A 17,223-nucleotide genomic window follows, 5' to 3' on the forward strand; every position below is an offset into this window, starting at 1 on the left:
TCACTTAGAAGGTCTTTTAAGAGTGTACAAGGATGTCCAACTGGCTCTAACCTAGAGAAAGAAAATATTGAGAGGTTGGTGCATCTTAAGAGCTTAAAATTTTTTTTTTTAAGTGTGGTATATGGTATCACAATATTTCAGAGATGGCACAAGCCATCACTATTTTGTTAGTAGGTTGGGGGCAGGGGGGAATTGTTGCTGTGTAGTTTGCCCAAAACTATTGGCAGGAAAGCCTGTGGATAGAACCAATACCCTTTCTTCAATGTTGAAGACATACCATAGAACCCATTTCCTGAATATTACAGAGCAAAGTAAATTAGACTCTTAGTTTAGCATTTCTGAATGGGTTTTATTTTTAGTTTCTACTTGATTTATAGTTTAGATAGATTATGAAAAACTATCTGCCTTAGAAACTGCCATATGCTTCTTATGGTAACCTGTCTTTAGGGGTCATTCCGTAAACTAGCAGAGAAAATGGTATCATTGGGTTGGGTGTAATTGAAATGAGAAAAACACACTTCGAAGGCATTTGAGCAAGAACAGCATTCTTAGGTCCTCATTTAAGTCTAGGGCTCACTGTAGCATACCAGGGGAATAAATTGATATGGAGGTTAACAATAAGAAGTAACAGTTAACAGTCTGGCATTTGGTTTGGAACAAGGAAATAATCTGAAAGTTAAGATGGGAAAAGGAGGAAAATGTATGGCTTGGAAACTAAAGAATCCTGATTGGTAAGAGAATAAGGACACCTTATTTATTAAAGGCAGTTGTAAAAGAGGATATTCGTCTGGTGGTCTCTGTCTTGAACCACCCATGAAAGTGGAACTATGTCAGCATCTCATATGTAAGCAGTTTCTGTTATGGCCCAGTTTACGATCTAAGCATTTCTTTTGCTCTGAGTTGTGTAGATGTGCAGCCATCTTATCCCACATCGACCTTCCTTCTCATTGCTTTCCTAATAATGTGGCCTGGTTTATATGAGGCTTGAGAAAAGCATGTCACCTAAACTCATGGAGGCTTTTTGAAAGTAGGTCTGTCCTGTGGGCAGCCCTTATTGATTTATCTCAGTTCACAAACAGGAGCTTTTATTACTTTATTGCCACTGCCTCAGGCCCTAGCACAGGCTGTACAGCTGCAGGTAAACCTGGTTATGACCCTTTGTAAAGTGGTTATTGAATCTTCTGCTCTCCTACCAGTGGTAAAGAAAATGATGAACAGATGGCAAAGGGCCCTGGCTTTCTTACTTCATAAAGAAAGTAATATTAAGCCAGAGTGCTCATAAATGCCAAGTAGTCATGTCACGTGAAAGGCCTACAGTGGCCTTGACTCGCCCACAGCTGATTGGGTAGCTTTATTCCTTCAGAAAGGGCGTCTGTCCACCCTACCTTGCGGTCCTGAGTGTTCCTTAAGCTCAGACTGTTTCCTGAACCGTTCAATTCAGTTCCCCGTGTGCACTTTGACCTCAGGACACAAAGTTGTTGCGCCTTTACCTGACTATGCCTTGTATAACTCAGGGGACCTTATTCCTGTTAATCTCAGGAAGATCCTAACCCCTGGGGGGGCGGGGGGAGAAGGAGTTGTCATGTGGGGAGCTTGAAGGGTGAAGCGGAGGAGGAAGCTGTTAGGGACGTAATTGTAGGCAGCTGTGTGGCTGAGTAGTGCACTCTGGGTAATTATCCATAATATCCATTACACTGTGCATGGAAATTGTGGTTTTAGAACTTCGTTTGGCAGGCCCCCTAATCAAATGTCTTTTGATAGTCATCCAGCTTAGCACCCTCTCAATTATGACTGACTCGGCTTTAATCTGGAACCATTTTAACTGTGAATCTGCATTAATGAATATTTTGGGGGTAGGGTTGTTTGTTGAACATGTGGCAGATAACTGATGCCATGGGGAGTTTTAAAAGAATAGGCTGCTAGCAAGAGCCTGTCCTGCATGCTGTGGCTCGGGCTCTCTCTTTAAAGGAGAGGAAGAGATATGTGTATGATTTAACTCCTTCAGCTTCGGTTCTCAGATGTGTGCTATTAAAGTAACTAATGAGAAAGATGAAAGAAAGATCAGTAACAAGCTATTGCCTGCCTCCCCCCCCCCAAAAAAAAAGGGGGCAGCCTTCATTTCCAGCTGCTCCATAGCTGTGCTGAATCACGCGACTGTAGGAGGTGCAGCCCTGGTGAAGGCTATGGAATCAGGGCTCTGGCCTGAGAGGATGAGTCAGTAACTATGGCTACCAGAGCTGCTCTGAAATCTGTGCATATACAAAACCTCCCTCCAGTCAGCTGTTAACATATGCAAGTGACTGCAAAATGGGGGTCACGGCTGAAGTCAAGAATATTCAAGAATTATTTTTCACCACTGTACATAGTAAAATGAGATGCTGGGCTTCTTTTAAAACCCACTCCCCTGCCCCCATCATTTGTGGCTGTCAGCCATTATAGTTCCATACAGTGTTGTTTCTTGTAAACATTGTGGAAGGGCAGGTATTGATTGGTTTAACAGATTTCCCTTCCTACCACTATTTTCCACTGGTAGCAAGATTTGTAGAGTTTTTGTTGGGGGGGAGGGGGTGGTAAATTTGGCCCTTTGGACCGTTGTTTGTTTTGAAGGTAGTATATTGAATGCATGCAATGTGGCGAAAATATACTCAGGCCAAACTTATGTCTCATAGAGACATGAAGTGAGCAATTGATTGGAAAATAAACTTTCATGGAGTTTTTTGTAAAGCAGAGAGAAGAATCATGGCTACTGAATTATCCTGTTGTAATCAGGATAGATGCATTCTTCCTCATCTATTGTTTCTGGTATTTATTTTAAATAACACTTCAGAATCTCATAGTCTGGTCCATTTTCTTTCAGTAAAGCTTCACACGTTAGCAGTGACCATCATCATGTGCAGAAGTATTCAGTTTTGTGTTTGGCCCTCAGTCTGCATCATTGGCAATATTCTCCATATCTGATATAGGTCCCTTTCACATTTTCATTCACCGTGTGGTTTTTAGTGGAGCTGATCTTTTAACAGTGTGGAGAATTTCTTCCTTAATTTTTGAGGATCATTGTGACTGTCAAGTGCAACATGCCTAAATCATAAACAATAGCATTCACTGTTTTTCCCATTTTGGGTTGTTTGATAACCTTTTGTTTCACTTCCAGATCAATTTATTTACTTGTCCTTTGCCTTTGCCCCTTGTTACTGCTATCACTATTGAGAAGCCATTATGCACTTCACAGGAATAATTTCGAAAGAAAATTAAACAGAGAGATGATGCTCTAACACTCAAGGTGTACCATACAGGAGATTGGGATTAGATGCTGCTGCTTATGTCTCAAAGCATACATTGTTACATGGTAAAGTTTTAGATAGGGTTTTTAGATACAAGAAGCTTCGAAATTCATGGGGAAAGTTCATTTTTTTCACAAACATTTGAAGCCCCCTCATATACTAAGATATTTATTATGATGATCAAGGTCATATGTATTATAAATTTTATACAATCTGTACTATTATACACCTGGACTCCTGGTGTAGAGCTGTAGGTTCATCACTAGACTCTGAACCTCAAAGTCGTTGGTTCAGACCCACCAGCTGCTCCTCAGAAACCCTGTATAAAAGGTCACTATAAGTCAGAATTGACCTGAGGCACTTATCAATAGCATTATACACCTGGCAACACAACCACTTTTATACAAAAGATGCATGCATATATTGCTTGTGGGGAACTGTATTCACTTCATCCTATTCTCCAACTGGGACTTCTGAACTTATTATAACCTATGGGACCATGAAGATATATGCAGTTAGATACTGCCCAAATGGACATTGTGTGGTACATGACTGTAGTTAACTTTGTTTAATAATAATAAAAAAAAATTCCAAAATTGATGTAAAAAATACTCAAAACATGGCCCTTGATTTGCATACAACGTGAAGACTCATGTTTTTACAGTTATTCTCCTTCATTGATATCTCACTGCCATCAATTCATTCAGACCTTATAGGATAGAGTAGAACAGCCCCATATGGTAAATCTTCATGAAAATAAACTACCTTCTCTTTTTCCCACAGTGGCTGGCAGGTTCCAACCACTGGCCTTTCCGTTAGCAGCCCAATGCTTTATCCCGCTGTTTCTTGGTTCCTTGATACGTTGTTTAGTGATGTTGAGTTGGTTCCAACTCATTAGCGACCCTATATAGGGTTTCTGAGGAGTGGCTGGTGGGTTTGAACTGCTGACCTTGTGTTTCGCAGTCCAGTGCTAATCCTACAGTGCTATACCAAGACTCTTGGTTCATTGATAGTCCTCTTTATATGTAGGATTTTGGGGTGTTGAGATTCTTAAGAAATTAAATTGCTTGGCTGCTCTGATAATCGGCTAACCCTGCTAGGAAGTTTTCCTGCTACATGATTTCTCAGCCCAAAGCTCCAATTACATCTCCCTATCACTGCACCTCAGGTGGACTGGGTTGGATATAATGCACTTCAGAATTGTTTGGGAAGCCCTGTTAATTTTTCATTAAGTGGGTAATGGTGCTACATGCTTTAGTGTCCATTCTGCTAGTCTGTTGGGAACAGGGGATTGGATGGCAGCAGGCTGAAATGATCTGATTCCCCCTTACTCCACAAGCTGCAATAAGTAAACATCTCCCAGCCCCTCTCCAATCTTATTAGAATTGAACTTTTGCTCTGCTGGCCCATTAGCAACTCACTAGTGTGTTTCTAATGTTTCAGGAATGACCATTCTAATTATTCCTTATTGACTGCTACAGAAACCATAGCACTTAATGGCAACATGTTAATGGGCTATGGGTATTGGTCAATAATTCATATGTGGAGAAATGGTAGAGAGCCTGCTTCCTCTGGGACATTAGCCAAACCCTCTGCAATCTTAAAGTGGTAGGTAGGATTCTTCTACCTCTAGGTCTCACCTCCTAGTGGTTGTGATGGAATCATCACCTTTTGTTGGTTGTATGGTCTAGAGAGAATTAAACACTTTCTCCTCCAAGTTAGGGAAACAGGTAACTGACCAAAACCAGTTGGCTTACAGAACTAGCTCTCCTGGGATTCAGAGAAAACCAATAGGTCCAAGGAGCATGTTTCCATGGCTCTCTGCTTTTCTCTCTCTCCAGGTTGCTCGGCGCTGGGGCATCCAGAAGAACCGGCCAGCCATGAACTATGACAAGCTCAGCCGTTCTCTGCGCTATTACTATGAAAAAGGCATCATGCAGAAGGTGAGGCGATTACAAGAGACACTTAGATCACCGGGATCACTTCACAAATAAATGTTGAGGGCATCTATAATCAGGCTGTTTAAAATGCCTAGCCTTAAAAAGTGGTTTTGAAATAAGAAAGAAAAATCTTGTGAAAACAAACACGACAAGAGCCAAGTGAGATATTCAGAGGTACTGGGGTACTGGGAAGCCAGAAGTGCAACGAGGAACACACAGTTGGAAAATTAGGCTTCTCTGCTTTACTTATATTGTCTCTGATTACAAAGATGGCCAGAAAAGTAGGCCAACCATTGCATCCATAAAGGAGCACATAGGGAGTCAACTTGAAAGTCGCTACTCCCACAGAGCAGATTGAAGTCTTTAGTTGTTAAAACACCTAGCCCTCCAAGTCTGTTGATTTGATACTCTGAAAAGTGTTAGAGGAACAGGAAAATCATACTTCTCTTTCAAAATCTACAGAAACTGAAACTCCAGTTGAAAATCCAACATTTTTAAATTGGCAACAGAGTCAACTAATTAGCAGAATACTCTTTGCAAAAGTAGAGAATGAAGTATATTTGGATGAATCCAGAGCAAAATTCTTAGTGGGATAGGCAATGAAAGGTCGATTGTAAAATCCCATAATGGGAATTGCAAATCATTGGTTGGTCATTCTTAGCCACTAAATGTTGTCCTATTCCCCACAGTCTATCATTTATAGGTTGAATGTTTCAGATTGCATAAAGCAGAGAAGAAATTACCACTAATTTAGATGGGAAAATTTTTTTTAGCATTCCCAGTCCCCCCCCCCAAATACTCTACAAAATAGCATGTAAAATCTAAAATTACAATAACATTCATAGTGTTCAAAGATACAGTTTAAAGATGTTGTTCACAAATACAGCTCAATGCTATGGTGTCTTGATGCTGAGATATACTGAGGACAGTTCCTGGGGGAGGGTGCTTGCTGTCTCTTTAACAGTTAACTACAAAACAAATGCTGAACATTAAATTACATAAAAGTGAAAAGCCTTTTCAGAGTTAAACTAGATACTCATGTAGGTCTTTTGTAAAAGGCAATAGATATAAAGCAACCTTTCAAAAAAGTGGGGAATACTTGCATGTATTTCAGCAGTCAACATTTTGTTTTGTTTTGTTTTTAATATTTATTTAATTTTTTTGTGAGTTATGTGATAGTTTACATGGGAGAACATTAGCTTTACATTCTTCCCTGTCGTATATCATTTCACTGCCACGGTTACAATCCCCTCCGTGCATCACAACATCATGTTTTAATGTAGTATTTGTTTTACCAAAATAATTGTTAGAGGCATACAAGTTATCAAGCATGCTATAAAGTATGTGTGTGGTGGGGGCGGTGAAGATGCAGGGAGGAACACTTGTTAAAACTACCATTCTGTTTAAGAATTGGAGTTCTGGTGTGTGATGCTGTGGGTTAATGCACTGGACTGCAAGGTAGGTTTGAATCACAAGGTCGATGGTTCAAGCTCACCAGCTACTCCTCATAAACCCTTTTACAGGGTCACCATGGGTCGGAACCAACTCCACGGCACTTAACAACAATGACAACAACAAGAGCATCTCCAGTGCTCTCCCATTTCCTCACTCAACACTTAATGCTTTCGCTGGCATAGCTACCTTCTCTCTTAATCACGTTTTATTAGTCTTTGTCTTACCAAAAGAATAAATGTTTCCTACATTAGTATCAAGTATGCTATAAAATTTATAAAAAACAAACCACCTGTTAAACTACCATCCCATTTGAGAACAAGAACATTCCCATTGCCGTCTTCCTGGCCAGCCCTACTTGTTTTGTATCACAATGTATGTATCCCTTTTCACTCCTTCAAGACTCTAAAAGTCCCTAGGCTCCTGGCTCAGTATTATTTCTACTATGGCCACCTGCCTTACTCTGCCCCATTCACTTAGTGACTTTTGGGGATTGGAAATCAGGGATTTAAGGTATGTTATTGTTGAGCGTAGTGGTTACGAATCGGGCTGTGAACCTTTAGGTCAGCGGTTCGAAACTTTACCAGCCGCTCCGCGGGAGAAAGATGAGGCTTTCTACTCCCGTAAAGATTTATACCCTCGGAAACCCTGTATAGGGTTGCTATGGGTCGAACCCGACTCAATGGCACTTAACAACAACAACAATTGTTGTTAAATGCCATAGAGTTAGTTCTGGGTCAAAGTGACCCTGTACAAGGTAACAAGTGGTGGGTTGAACCTCTGACCTTGTGTTGTGCAGTCCAGTGCTTATCCTACAGCATCACACCAGGAATCCATATTTAAGGTGTAACCTGTTTTAAAAACAAGTAGGGATGGTTGATGTCTATAGCTACCCCCCTCTCTTAAGACTTCCTTTGATGGAGATGCTGATCGTCTACCTTTATACATGTAGCCCCCAGTTCCTCAGTTTGTGTGTGCCAAGGAACAATCATGATCTGGTGGCTGGACTTAGAAGTGTCACCCTAAAATCAGTTTTATTTTATAGTGGTACCATACTATAGAAATAGCCACTGTCGTAACAGACTTCTTAAAGCCAGTTTTTAGAAGCAACACCTTATTTCTTCAGTTGAAAAGATGTTAGAGTTAGAGCAGAATAATTAGGATCATTGGTCTTCAGTTTCTCATAACTAAAGGGCAGGATTAAACTCTGTAATTTGAATTTTTGAATCTAAAATGTTTATTTTATCAGTCATTGTAGCCCCTTTCTCTCACCCCTCTGCATTACTTCCCCAAAGCCAATTACCAGGCTTAATTTCAGTGGCTTGTGCCCTCTTGTACTGTTGCTAAACAACCAACAGAGTGGGTGATCCCATTGACCTAAATAGTTCATCAACTACCTCATCAGGCCCTTGAATAATGGAGACCTTTTTGGTTCTAATCATCTGATGTATAAAATCCACTTACAGGCAGTTATCATTTATCTTCCTTCACTGTGGAGGGACCATGGATTTTGAGTAATTTAAAACTGAAAAGCAGTTCTCTTCAGCTTTAAAATATACTTAAAGTTTCCACATAGGTTCTGTAATCCAATTCTTAACCCATAGTAGGTAACAAAGCCATACTGTGAATACACAGTAAACTTTGGAGGGAACTGAAAAATGTGGTCTGACTTCTGCATTGTACCTCAGTCTTTATCTCATTTAACACCAAGCGTGAGCCTCCACATGACTGTTAGAAAGTGAGGATTTGTCTTTTTAAAATAGCTATCTAGTGTGGATTCGAATTTCAAATCAACTGCTGTGCTATAGTACCAACAAAACACTTGGCAGGTAATAGGTCCCCAAGATTTTAAATAAATCTGAATGATTTGGCTAATCAGCTAGTTGCTGAGCTTCCTTTGGTGACTTACAAATGTCTCATTGTTCTTCCCTTGATCCTCAATGCTCTGTTCCAGCTAGATCTTGAAGGTGTGTTTTCTCTCTCAGGTGGCAGGCGAGCGATATGTCTACAAATTTGTCTGTGACCCTGATGCCCTTTTCTCCATGGCCTTCCCTGACAATCAGCGTCCGTTCCTGAAGGCAGAGTCTGAATGCCACCTCAGTGAGGAAGATACCCTGCCACTGACCCACTTTGAAGACAACCCTGCTTACCTCCTGGACATGGATCACTGCGGCAGCCTCCCCTACGCTGAAGGCTTTGCTTACTAAGTTTCTGAGTGTGGCTGAGCGGCCAAATCCTAGAGCTAGCAGCAGTTCCCATTCAGGCAAATGAGGGCAGAGGTTTTGTTTGTGTTTTTGGCTGTTCCTAAAGCTTGCCCTTTGAGTATTATCTGGAGAGCCTCAGCCATTTCTGGATTGGTACCCTTCAGGACAGACACCTTGGCAAGGGAGTGGAAACAGGGAGGGTTGGAAACCACCAAGGGGAAGGGGCCTCTGATTCTGAAGAGGTTTCTGTGGGAAGAGATTGAAATGGAGTCTCAATGCCATGAACAATATATGCAAAGCAATACCATGTTCAGGTTAGTACCCGCGCACCGGGAGAGGAATGTGTGACAATCTTCATTGATCTTGGACTACTAAATGCCTTGATACAGAAGGGCTCTGATTTGCACAATGTATTGAAAACTCACACACCCATATGGGAGTAGCTAGGCTAAGTTGAGGAGACTCAAACCATGACAGGTTAGAAATACACCTTGGAATTCGGAGCTCAACCTGAAACGTTGCCCCTTTGTCCAGAAAGAAGAGGGGAGAGTCAGAACAGCTAATAATCTCCACTCCATGGTTCTCAACTAATAAACCATTGCTACTCTTGGGAACCTTCAGCCATGTGGCCACCAAGTCAAACAAGCCCCCTTTCTCTTCCAAGTCACATGGTTGTATATGGATGGCTTTAATTTTCAGAGAAAGGTGTTAACACTTTTGACAGTATTTTGGTTTGCTTTGACTTGGGAGTCTGTTTTGTTTTGGTGGTTGTTTTGGGGGGGGATACGGTTTATAAACTGATTTTTGTAGTTTTGGTATTTAAAGCTTAAAAAAAAACAAAAACAAAAACAAAAAACCTTTTGGTAACTGCACTGTGTCTTTCCGATGAGGCCGTGCAGACTTACAAAGATGCTGCAGCTTGACGGGGCTTTGCTGGGCTTCCCTGGAGCCATGTAAAAGCCCACTTGTTGCCTGCTTTGTGCTCTCTGCACCAGACAGCCTGATGGAACATTGGCACATGAGTTGTACATTTTTGAAGTGTGCAGGGCATTCTGGACACCTAGCTTGGATTCTGTGTGTATAGTTCCCCGTGTTCACTGCCATGCCCTCTCTGGAAAGCATATGTACATAATACATGTCATGCCTTTTTGAAACTTGGCTACCTGGTGGGAACCCTAGGGACTTCTCTGGGCATGACTTGCGACAATTTCCATTTCTTCCATTTATTTTGTTTTCCTTTTCCTTTACATCTTGGACTTTAAACCCTGCATATGCTTCAATAGGGTTTGAGGCTCCCATGTGATGCTTTCAGGTAAACTACAGTGCTAGCATTTTAGCTTTCTGCCACCCTTTTTTTTTTTTTTCCCTGTTCCCCAATTAACGTTTATTCTGATTGCTGTATTATACTGAAAACGTTTTAAACAGCCAAACTAAAGCTATGTGTACGTTGAGCACAAAGTAGAAGAAATGTCACTAGGAAGTGGTAGGACCTTGCTCTGTTGGTAGAATTCTGTGCCCCCAGGCTGCTGAGCACGTTAGAAATGACTGTGCTGGTCTTCCTAGGAGAAGGTGACTCACTGAGTGGAGGACACAGGCTTCGTGTTTTTCTATAAATGGAGCTTGCTTTCTTTGGTTTCCAGAAGGTACCCCCCCCCTCATGTCCAACGGCACATTGGTGAAGTGTCTCGCGGGGCAATGGGGTGCATTTTATAGCTAGGAAACTAGTAAGGTTTTCCTCTATTGGAAGCTAATTGGCCCTCTAAGGTATTGAACCTATAACTTGGGCCTTAATTAGCCTTGTACTCTAATCAAAAGACTCTTTCCAAACCATATTTATAGCTTTCTAACCTACACATAGTCTATACATATATGCATATTTTAACCCCAGCTGACTAGAGATTTATTTGTTGTAAATGCTGTATAGGATTTGTTTTTCCTTTCTTTACTTATCCTGATTTGGGATTTTTTGGGGGGTGATAGGGGAGGGCAGGGTGGGTGGGTTTATGCTGTCTTTGCAAGTCTGAAAATAATCCTCTGTGGCCTGAGCTCCCCTTCCCTTGCTGTGAGCACGTGGCCTGTGTTGTCACAGGACAGAGGATAACCTTTGCATTCCCATCGGACTCATGCACCTCTGGATGGATTTTTTTGTTTTGTTTTTATTTTTTGGTTTTGGGGGTGTGGGGTTGGTTTTTTTTGTTGTTTTGTTTTATTTTTCTTGGCTTCTTTTCCAGAGTGTGGAAAGCCTACAGTGCAGAAAGGCTTTAACCTGCCAGTCGATTTGATATACTTTCCCCTGCGCAGGGCCGTATGCATCCTGCCAAGCTGCATTATATTCTGTACTGTGTACAATAAAGTTTGCTTTCAGTTTACCAAATGCCTACAACCTGCCTCTTTCTTTCCCTTAAGTGCTTTCATTTTTAAGCCCGCAAAAGCCACCTGGCATCTTGTTTCTGTCTGGCTGCCTTTCTCTTAACTAGTTAGCAGGATGAAGGGCTGTTGTGATAATTTTTACCTGGAAATTGAAGTGCACAGTTGCTGTTTGTCTCCCCTTTTGAACTCTTGCAACTAGTTTTTGGGATATAAACTGTTATTGTTTTCAAGGCACTCTGGTAGCGTACTGGTTACGAATTGGGCTGCGAACCTCAAGGTCAGCAGTTCAAAACTATCAGCTGTTCCCCCGGAGAAAGATGAGGCTTCCTGCTCCCGTAAAGATTTACAGCCTCGGAAACCCTGTACAGGGTCACTATGAGTCAGAACCGACTCCACGGCACGTAACAACAACAACATTATTTTCATAAAGTTTTGGTTGTTTATTTTTTTAAAAGCTTTTATTGTGCCTTGAGAGATAGTTTACAAGGGAGAAAATCAGTTTTGCACTCATCCTTTCGTATTTTGTATCACTGCAATGATTACAATCCCTTCCATGCATCACCATTCAACATTATTTGCTTCTATTCCCTCTGCTTTTTTGTTTGTTTGCTTGTTTTAATGCACACTCAGGAATATGTAATCATTAAAACAACCCAGGGGCACATCCTGGCCACCAGCACACAGCCTTTCTCTTTCCATGAGTCTAGGGTCCTCAGTGCTATATCTCTCAATGTCATCATCTTTGCCTCTGTCTCTGGTGTCGCTGCTTCTCTGAATAGGGTTCCACATTCCACTCATGCGCTTCTACCTGGATGGTCTTAGGGTCCTCTGTTCCTGGAACGGACGATTAATTACTACCCCCCTTTATGTTACAAAACTTTTACCTTTACAGTTGTGACAGTCTCAATTACTCATGATAACAATTACTCACTATTGAATCAAAAGAATCATATCCCCATCTCCTTTCACCAGCTCCATCTAGACAGGATGCAGACTAATCAGTGGGGATTCTACCTTCCCCCACACACTCTGAAACTAAACTCCCTCTTGAAAACTTGTAAGCCAGCCACTTCATGTCTTTTAATAAATTGCCTCTCCATTTTAGGTAGTCAATGACTAAGTTGTCCATCCCTATCAAATCTTGTGTACAAAGGGGCTGTGTGATCCTTCATGTGAAGATTCCTTCCCTCTCAGTTGGTATTTGAGCTACTACATCCATAAGTATAGGTCAAGTTCATCAAATTATAGCAATTTACATTTGTTTTCTTTATCCTCCTCTATTTGAATTCTGATCATCAAGCCATTGAAGCTAGGTCAAATGTGGCAACTAGTATTTTAAGAAGCATAACTCACACTTGGGTCCTGAATTGTGTGACAAGATGATTAACTAGTCTAGAACTTGGGGTCCCAGAATCTAGTGAATCCTTAAGAGTGATACTTGGCAAACTAGTTAAAGCTTATCAACACCTTTTATTTCCTAATCCCCCCCCACACACACACACACACAACAAGTTCTGATCTTAATAAGTAAAATTTTTACTAAGGGCTTACTCCATCAAAAATGAAAAATACAACATAAACCCTAGGAAGGTTTTACCTGTTTGATATTTTTCCAGCCTTACAGCAATAAAAAATCTCCAAGTTTGTCTCTTTCTCATGGGCATTCATCACTTGGGAAATGTGTGAAGAAAGTAGAGTTGGCAGGGCTGTGTGTGCCTTTTAGGGTTCTTATTTCACCCCTTCTCTGTACCTTTAGTTTGGGCTTTTCAAGACTCTTATTACAGTGAAGAAATAAGTAGAGCTTTCTTTCTAGCTGAGAACAGAGGCTTTCTGTAAGTTTATCTACTATCTTTCTTTCACTGTTTTACAAGTTCTTAAGTGTAGAAACATCTGAGACTGAATCCCTGCACAGCCACCTGAATCACCGGAATTGGAGCTTGTGTAGAATGAATGCTGCGACATAACCCATTAGCTGGGATGTTTTAAGCAAAGGCCCTTAGAGAGAGGAGCAGGAGGGTGCGGAACAAAGCAAGGTCGGCCTCAACTTCACTATGATTAAGGCTTTGCAATCAACTCCCCGTTATTCACAGGTTCATCCAGCCTGGGCCCAGACCCAGCTCATTAACCTAAGTGTGGGGAGGTCACCAAACACTGCTGCTCTTCTAGTGTTGGGTGCTTGGATAAGGGAGGCCAGAAAATGAAGTTTACTCTACATTAGGATCCCCTTTCATGAGCCAAGCCAGGGAAACAATGCTTATTCAGTTATACGATGACAAAGAGGTAGTGTGAAGGCAGAAGAATGTGGTTTTGAGAGCCAGAGTATGTGCAGAATCCCATTTCTAACACAGCTGGTACAAATGTGAACTAATGTGGAAGTAAAACACTAATAGACTGAGACACTTGGAAACCTTGAAGGGATACCCTGTTGCCCAGTGGTACAGGTGACTCGAACGCTGAAACAAATGAAGAGAAAAAAAGCTAGAGAAAATAGGTTTTACACAAATATCTAATGTAAGCATTCCAGTCAGCTCAAGTGTGTTGTACTTAAAATAGGAGTGTGGGCATGTCGCATTGTGACAGCACTGTATCCTTTTGATCCCAGCAAATACACTGATGTCCCATTCAGAAGGGGCCCCTTGAATGACTAGCCTTTCCTTAACTCTTCAATTTAGAAGCTGGCTCTACCACAGCGCCTGAATTTGTTGACCTTGGCAGTGAACCACAGATAGCTAAACTTTGGATAGCACTTCAGTTTCCAGAACATTTCTTCATCCCCATTATCTTTTTGGCAGCCTTTCTTAAATAGTAACACTTTGTTGAAATTGAATCTGAAAATTCTCATGGCTGTTAGCCTCCAAAATTACTTTCTTTTTGGAATGTTCCCAGTGGCTACTGTGGAAAGAGAACTAGGCACTGGGAGGCAGGACATTTGGGTTCTAGCCCTAGCTCTGTGGTTAGTTGGATTTAACTAGATAGTGTCAGCCATTCTAGCCATAACCTCCCAGTTCAGTGAGGTTACTGATAAACTCCTATCTCTTAGGAGGTAAGGGAGTGTATGTATGTGTGTGCTGTTAAGTGCCATCAATCAGTTCCGACTAAGAGCAACCTTGTCTAGTGTTTCCAAGGACCGACTGGTGAGCTTGAACTATTTTGTAATTTAATAGTTAAGAAGATCAGTAGCTAGGAGGGGAGGAACAACTTGGAAAAGGAAGGTGAGAATGGTTCTACAACTTAAGGAATGTCTCTGAATTGTACAGATAGAAGTTTTGAACGTCTATGTTCTGTTGTGTAAGTTCTCAACAACAATAACAAAATCACATCCATACCAAGTCACCAATTTTAACGAAACTCTCAAGAATGGTTATTCCCACCATTAAAGTCATGTTGATTCATTTTCCAGGCACTGCTGGGTGCTAAATATAAATAATTTAAGGGGATGGTTTCATTATACTCCTAATGCCGTGAATAGGATTACTATTCACGGCATTAGGAATATAATACATGTCATGACATAACAAATGTTTAAATGCTCTATTCAACTGCATATACTTAAACTTCACACCATCTTATTCTGACCACATTGCAGCCCCAAGGCCCTAGCATTTCTTCTCCTAATATCCTTGTGTTTACTGTCCCTTCCAAACATACCCCAATTCTCAGCTCAGTTGATCTTGAGGAGTCACATATGGACTCATGGCTCCAAGGAGCTCCATCATCTTACTGGAAACGTTCTCTGTTTGTGTCAGGAAATGCGAAGATGACCCACTAGCTTGGTACCCCGTGAAGGGAAACCCTGAGAAAAAAGATAAGATTTGAGTGCAGATAGTTTATTTGAAGAGTGGTCCTAGAATGGAGAAGGCGTGGGTAGACCAAAACACCAGCTGCATTAGTGAGCAGTAGAGGCAATAATGGCTTGATTCTGCTGGGAACCCTTAGACTTACCATGTGAAACTCACAATCAGCCTACCAGAGGCTGAAGAGGAAATCCAATGTACTTCATGATCAGAAAGAGGAAAAGGTAGATACAGGCATTGGTGTGTGGGAACTGTTTGCAGATGCAATAAACTTAGGTGGGCTAAGGGAATGTCTGCTACACCAACCACTTACTATTAGCTGACACTTAAACGTTAAGTACCATCAAGTTGGTACCAACTCATAGCAACTCTATGCACAACAGAACAAAACACTGCCCGGTCTTGCACCAACCTCACAGTCAATGATACATTTGAGCCCATTGCTGCTGCTGCCACTGTTCCAGTCCATCTAGTTGAGGGGTCTTCCTCTTTCTCTTCAACTCTTCACTTTACCAAACATGATATCTTTCAGCTGGGATGATCATGTTTCCTTGTCTTCATATTGAAAATGATTGAGACTTCTTCCATCATTAACAAAAATCTATCAGTCGTTTCTTAGGTGTGTAAGACATTGTAATAGGCACTGTGGGTGGGTGTTGCAGCATCAAACAATAAATTCCACACTCCTAAGTAGCTCACTGAACTGTTAGTTGAAAGGTCAGCTGTTCAAACTCATCAGAAGCTCCTAGGAAACCCTATTCAGGACCACTATGACTCGGGACCAACTCAACAGTACTAAACAGCTAGCAGTTCACTGCCTAGTGGGGAAACATTTGTATACAAGATGTGAGAATACAAGGTAAAACATTTGGGGGAAGGGGAGTATCCTCGCTCTGAAGGATCTTACTTTTCTGGAGGGAAGAGGGCAGAATACAATTAAAGAAATGATAATGTATGTTAAACTATTTACCATCTAGGCAATCCTGACTCATATCAACCCCATATATGTGGGAGTAAAACTGCTCCACCAGGTGTTCAGTAGCTGATATTTCAGAAGTACTCCCCCAGGCCTTTCTTTAGAGGAGCCTCTGGGTAGACTGGAGCCTCCAGCATTTCTGTGACAGCAGAGGGCCTGTACCACCCCAAACTGCTTAGTGTATTTTGTTGTTGTTGTTATGTGCCGTGGAGTCGGTTCCGACTCATAGCGACCCTGCACAGGGTTTCCGAGGCTGTAATCTTTACGGGAGCAGAACGAATGCCTCATCTTTCTCCCGCGGAGCAGCTGTTAGTTTCGAACTGCTGACCTGGCGGTACGCAGCCCGATTTTAGACAGTGTTAAGTATTAAGAGTCCTGGTGTGGCTCTGTGGATTAATGTGCTGACTGCAAAACCATTTGAACTGCAAGGTCGGCGGTTCAAGCTCACCAGCTGCTCTTCGGAAGCCCTATACAGGGTCGCTATGGGCCGTTGGCACTTCACAACAACACAACAAAGTATTAAGGAGCTCTGGTAGCGTAGTAGTTATGAGTCGGGTTGCTAGCCTCAGGGTTAGCAGTTCGAAACTACCAGCCATTCTATGGGAAAAAGATGAGACTTTCTGCTCCTGTAAAAATTTACAGCGTTAAAAACTCATAGCTGGGACACTATGAGTTGGAACCGACGCCACAGCACACCACCACCACTACCACTAAGTACTATGGAGAAAATAGAGCAGGAAAAAGAAATAAGGGATGGGGATAGGTGTTACTGGGCAGGATTCTCAGTGGGTTGGCAGCTGAGATGTAGTTTTCTCCATAATGAGGTCGAATACAATGTAATTAACAATGATGGTTTCTGCTGTGAGCAGACAACCAATTGAAAGGAACTTTTCTTGGAGGTATGGCCTGCTTCCAGTATATTAGACATTCAGGCAAGGGTAAAGCTTAATTGCTTTACATATATAAAGTGCTTTCGAGTTGGTTCTGACTCACAGCGACCCTGTATAGGGTTTCAAACCGACTCTGTAGTCCAGAGCATTAATCTACAGCACCACACCAGGACTCTCTCTCTCTCCTCTCTCTCTCCACACACATATATATATTGTTGTTAAGTGCTGTTGAGTCGATTCCGACCCTTAGCGACCCTGTATAGAGTTTCCGAGGAGCAGCTGGTGAGCTTGAACCGCCGACCTTGCAGTTCAAATG

At 41.7% G+C, this 17,223-nt stretch overlaps 1 protein-coding gene across 2 annotated transcripts in view; it reads left to right on the forward strand.

Annotated features, from left to right (window-relative positions):
- The window catches only part of ETV5 (ets variant 5), a 90,072-nt gene extending 80,369 nt beyond the window's left edge, over window positions 1-9,703 (forward strand). Inside the window, exons 12-13 of one of the 2 annotated variants that reach the window (XM_006869756.1) lie at window positions 5,123-5,224; window positions 8,659-9,703. In XM_006869756.1, the coding sequence (XP_006869818.1) occupies window positions 5,123-5,224; window positions 8,659-8,880 (324 nt within the window). In that variant the 3' untranslated portion in view covers window positions 8,881-9,703. The remainder of the gene's footprint in view (window positions 1-5,122; window positions 5,225-8,658) is intronic. The other variant, XM_006869755.1, reaches the window with a different exon arrangement.
- The last annotated feature ends 7,520 nt before the right edge of the window (window positions 9,704-17,223 follow it).

This window comes from Chrysochloris asiatica, unplaced genomic scaffold (assembly GCF_000296735.1).
Source record: "Chrysochloris asiatica unplaced genomic scaffold, ChrAsi1.0 scaffold00135, whole genome shotgun sequence".
NCBI lineage: Eukaryota > Metazoa > Chordata > Mammalia > Afrosoricida > Chrysochloridae > Chrysochloris > Chrysochloris asiatica.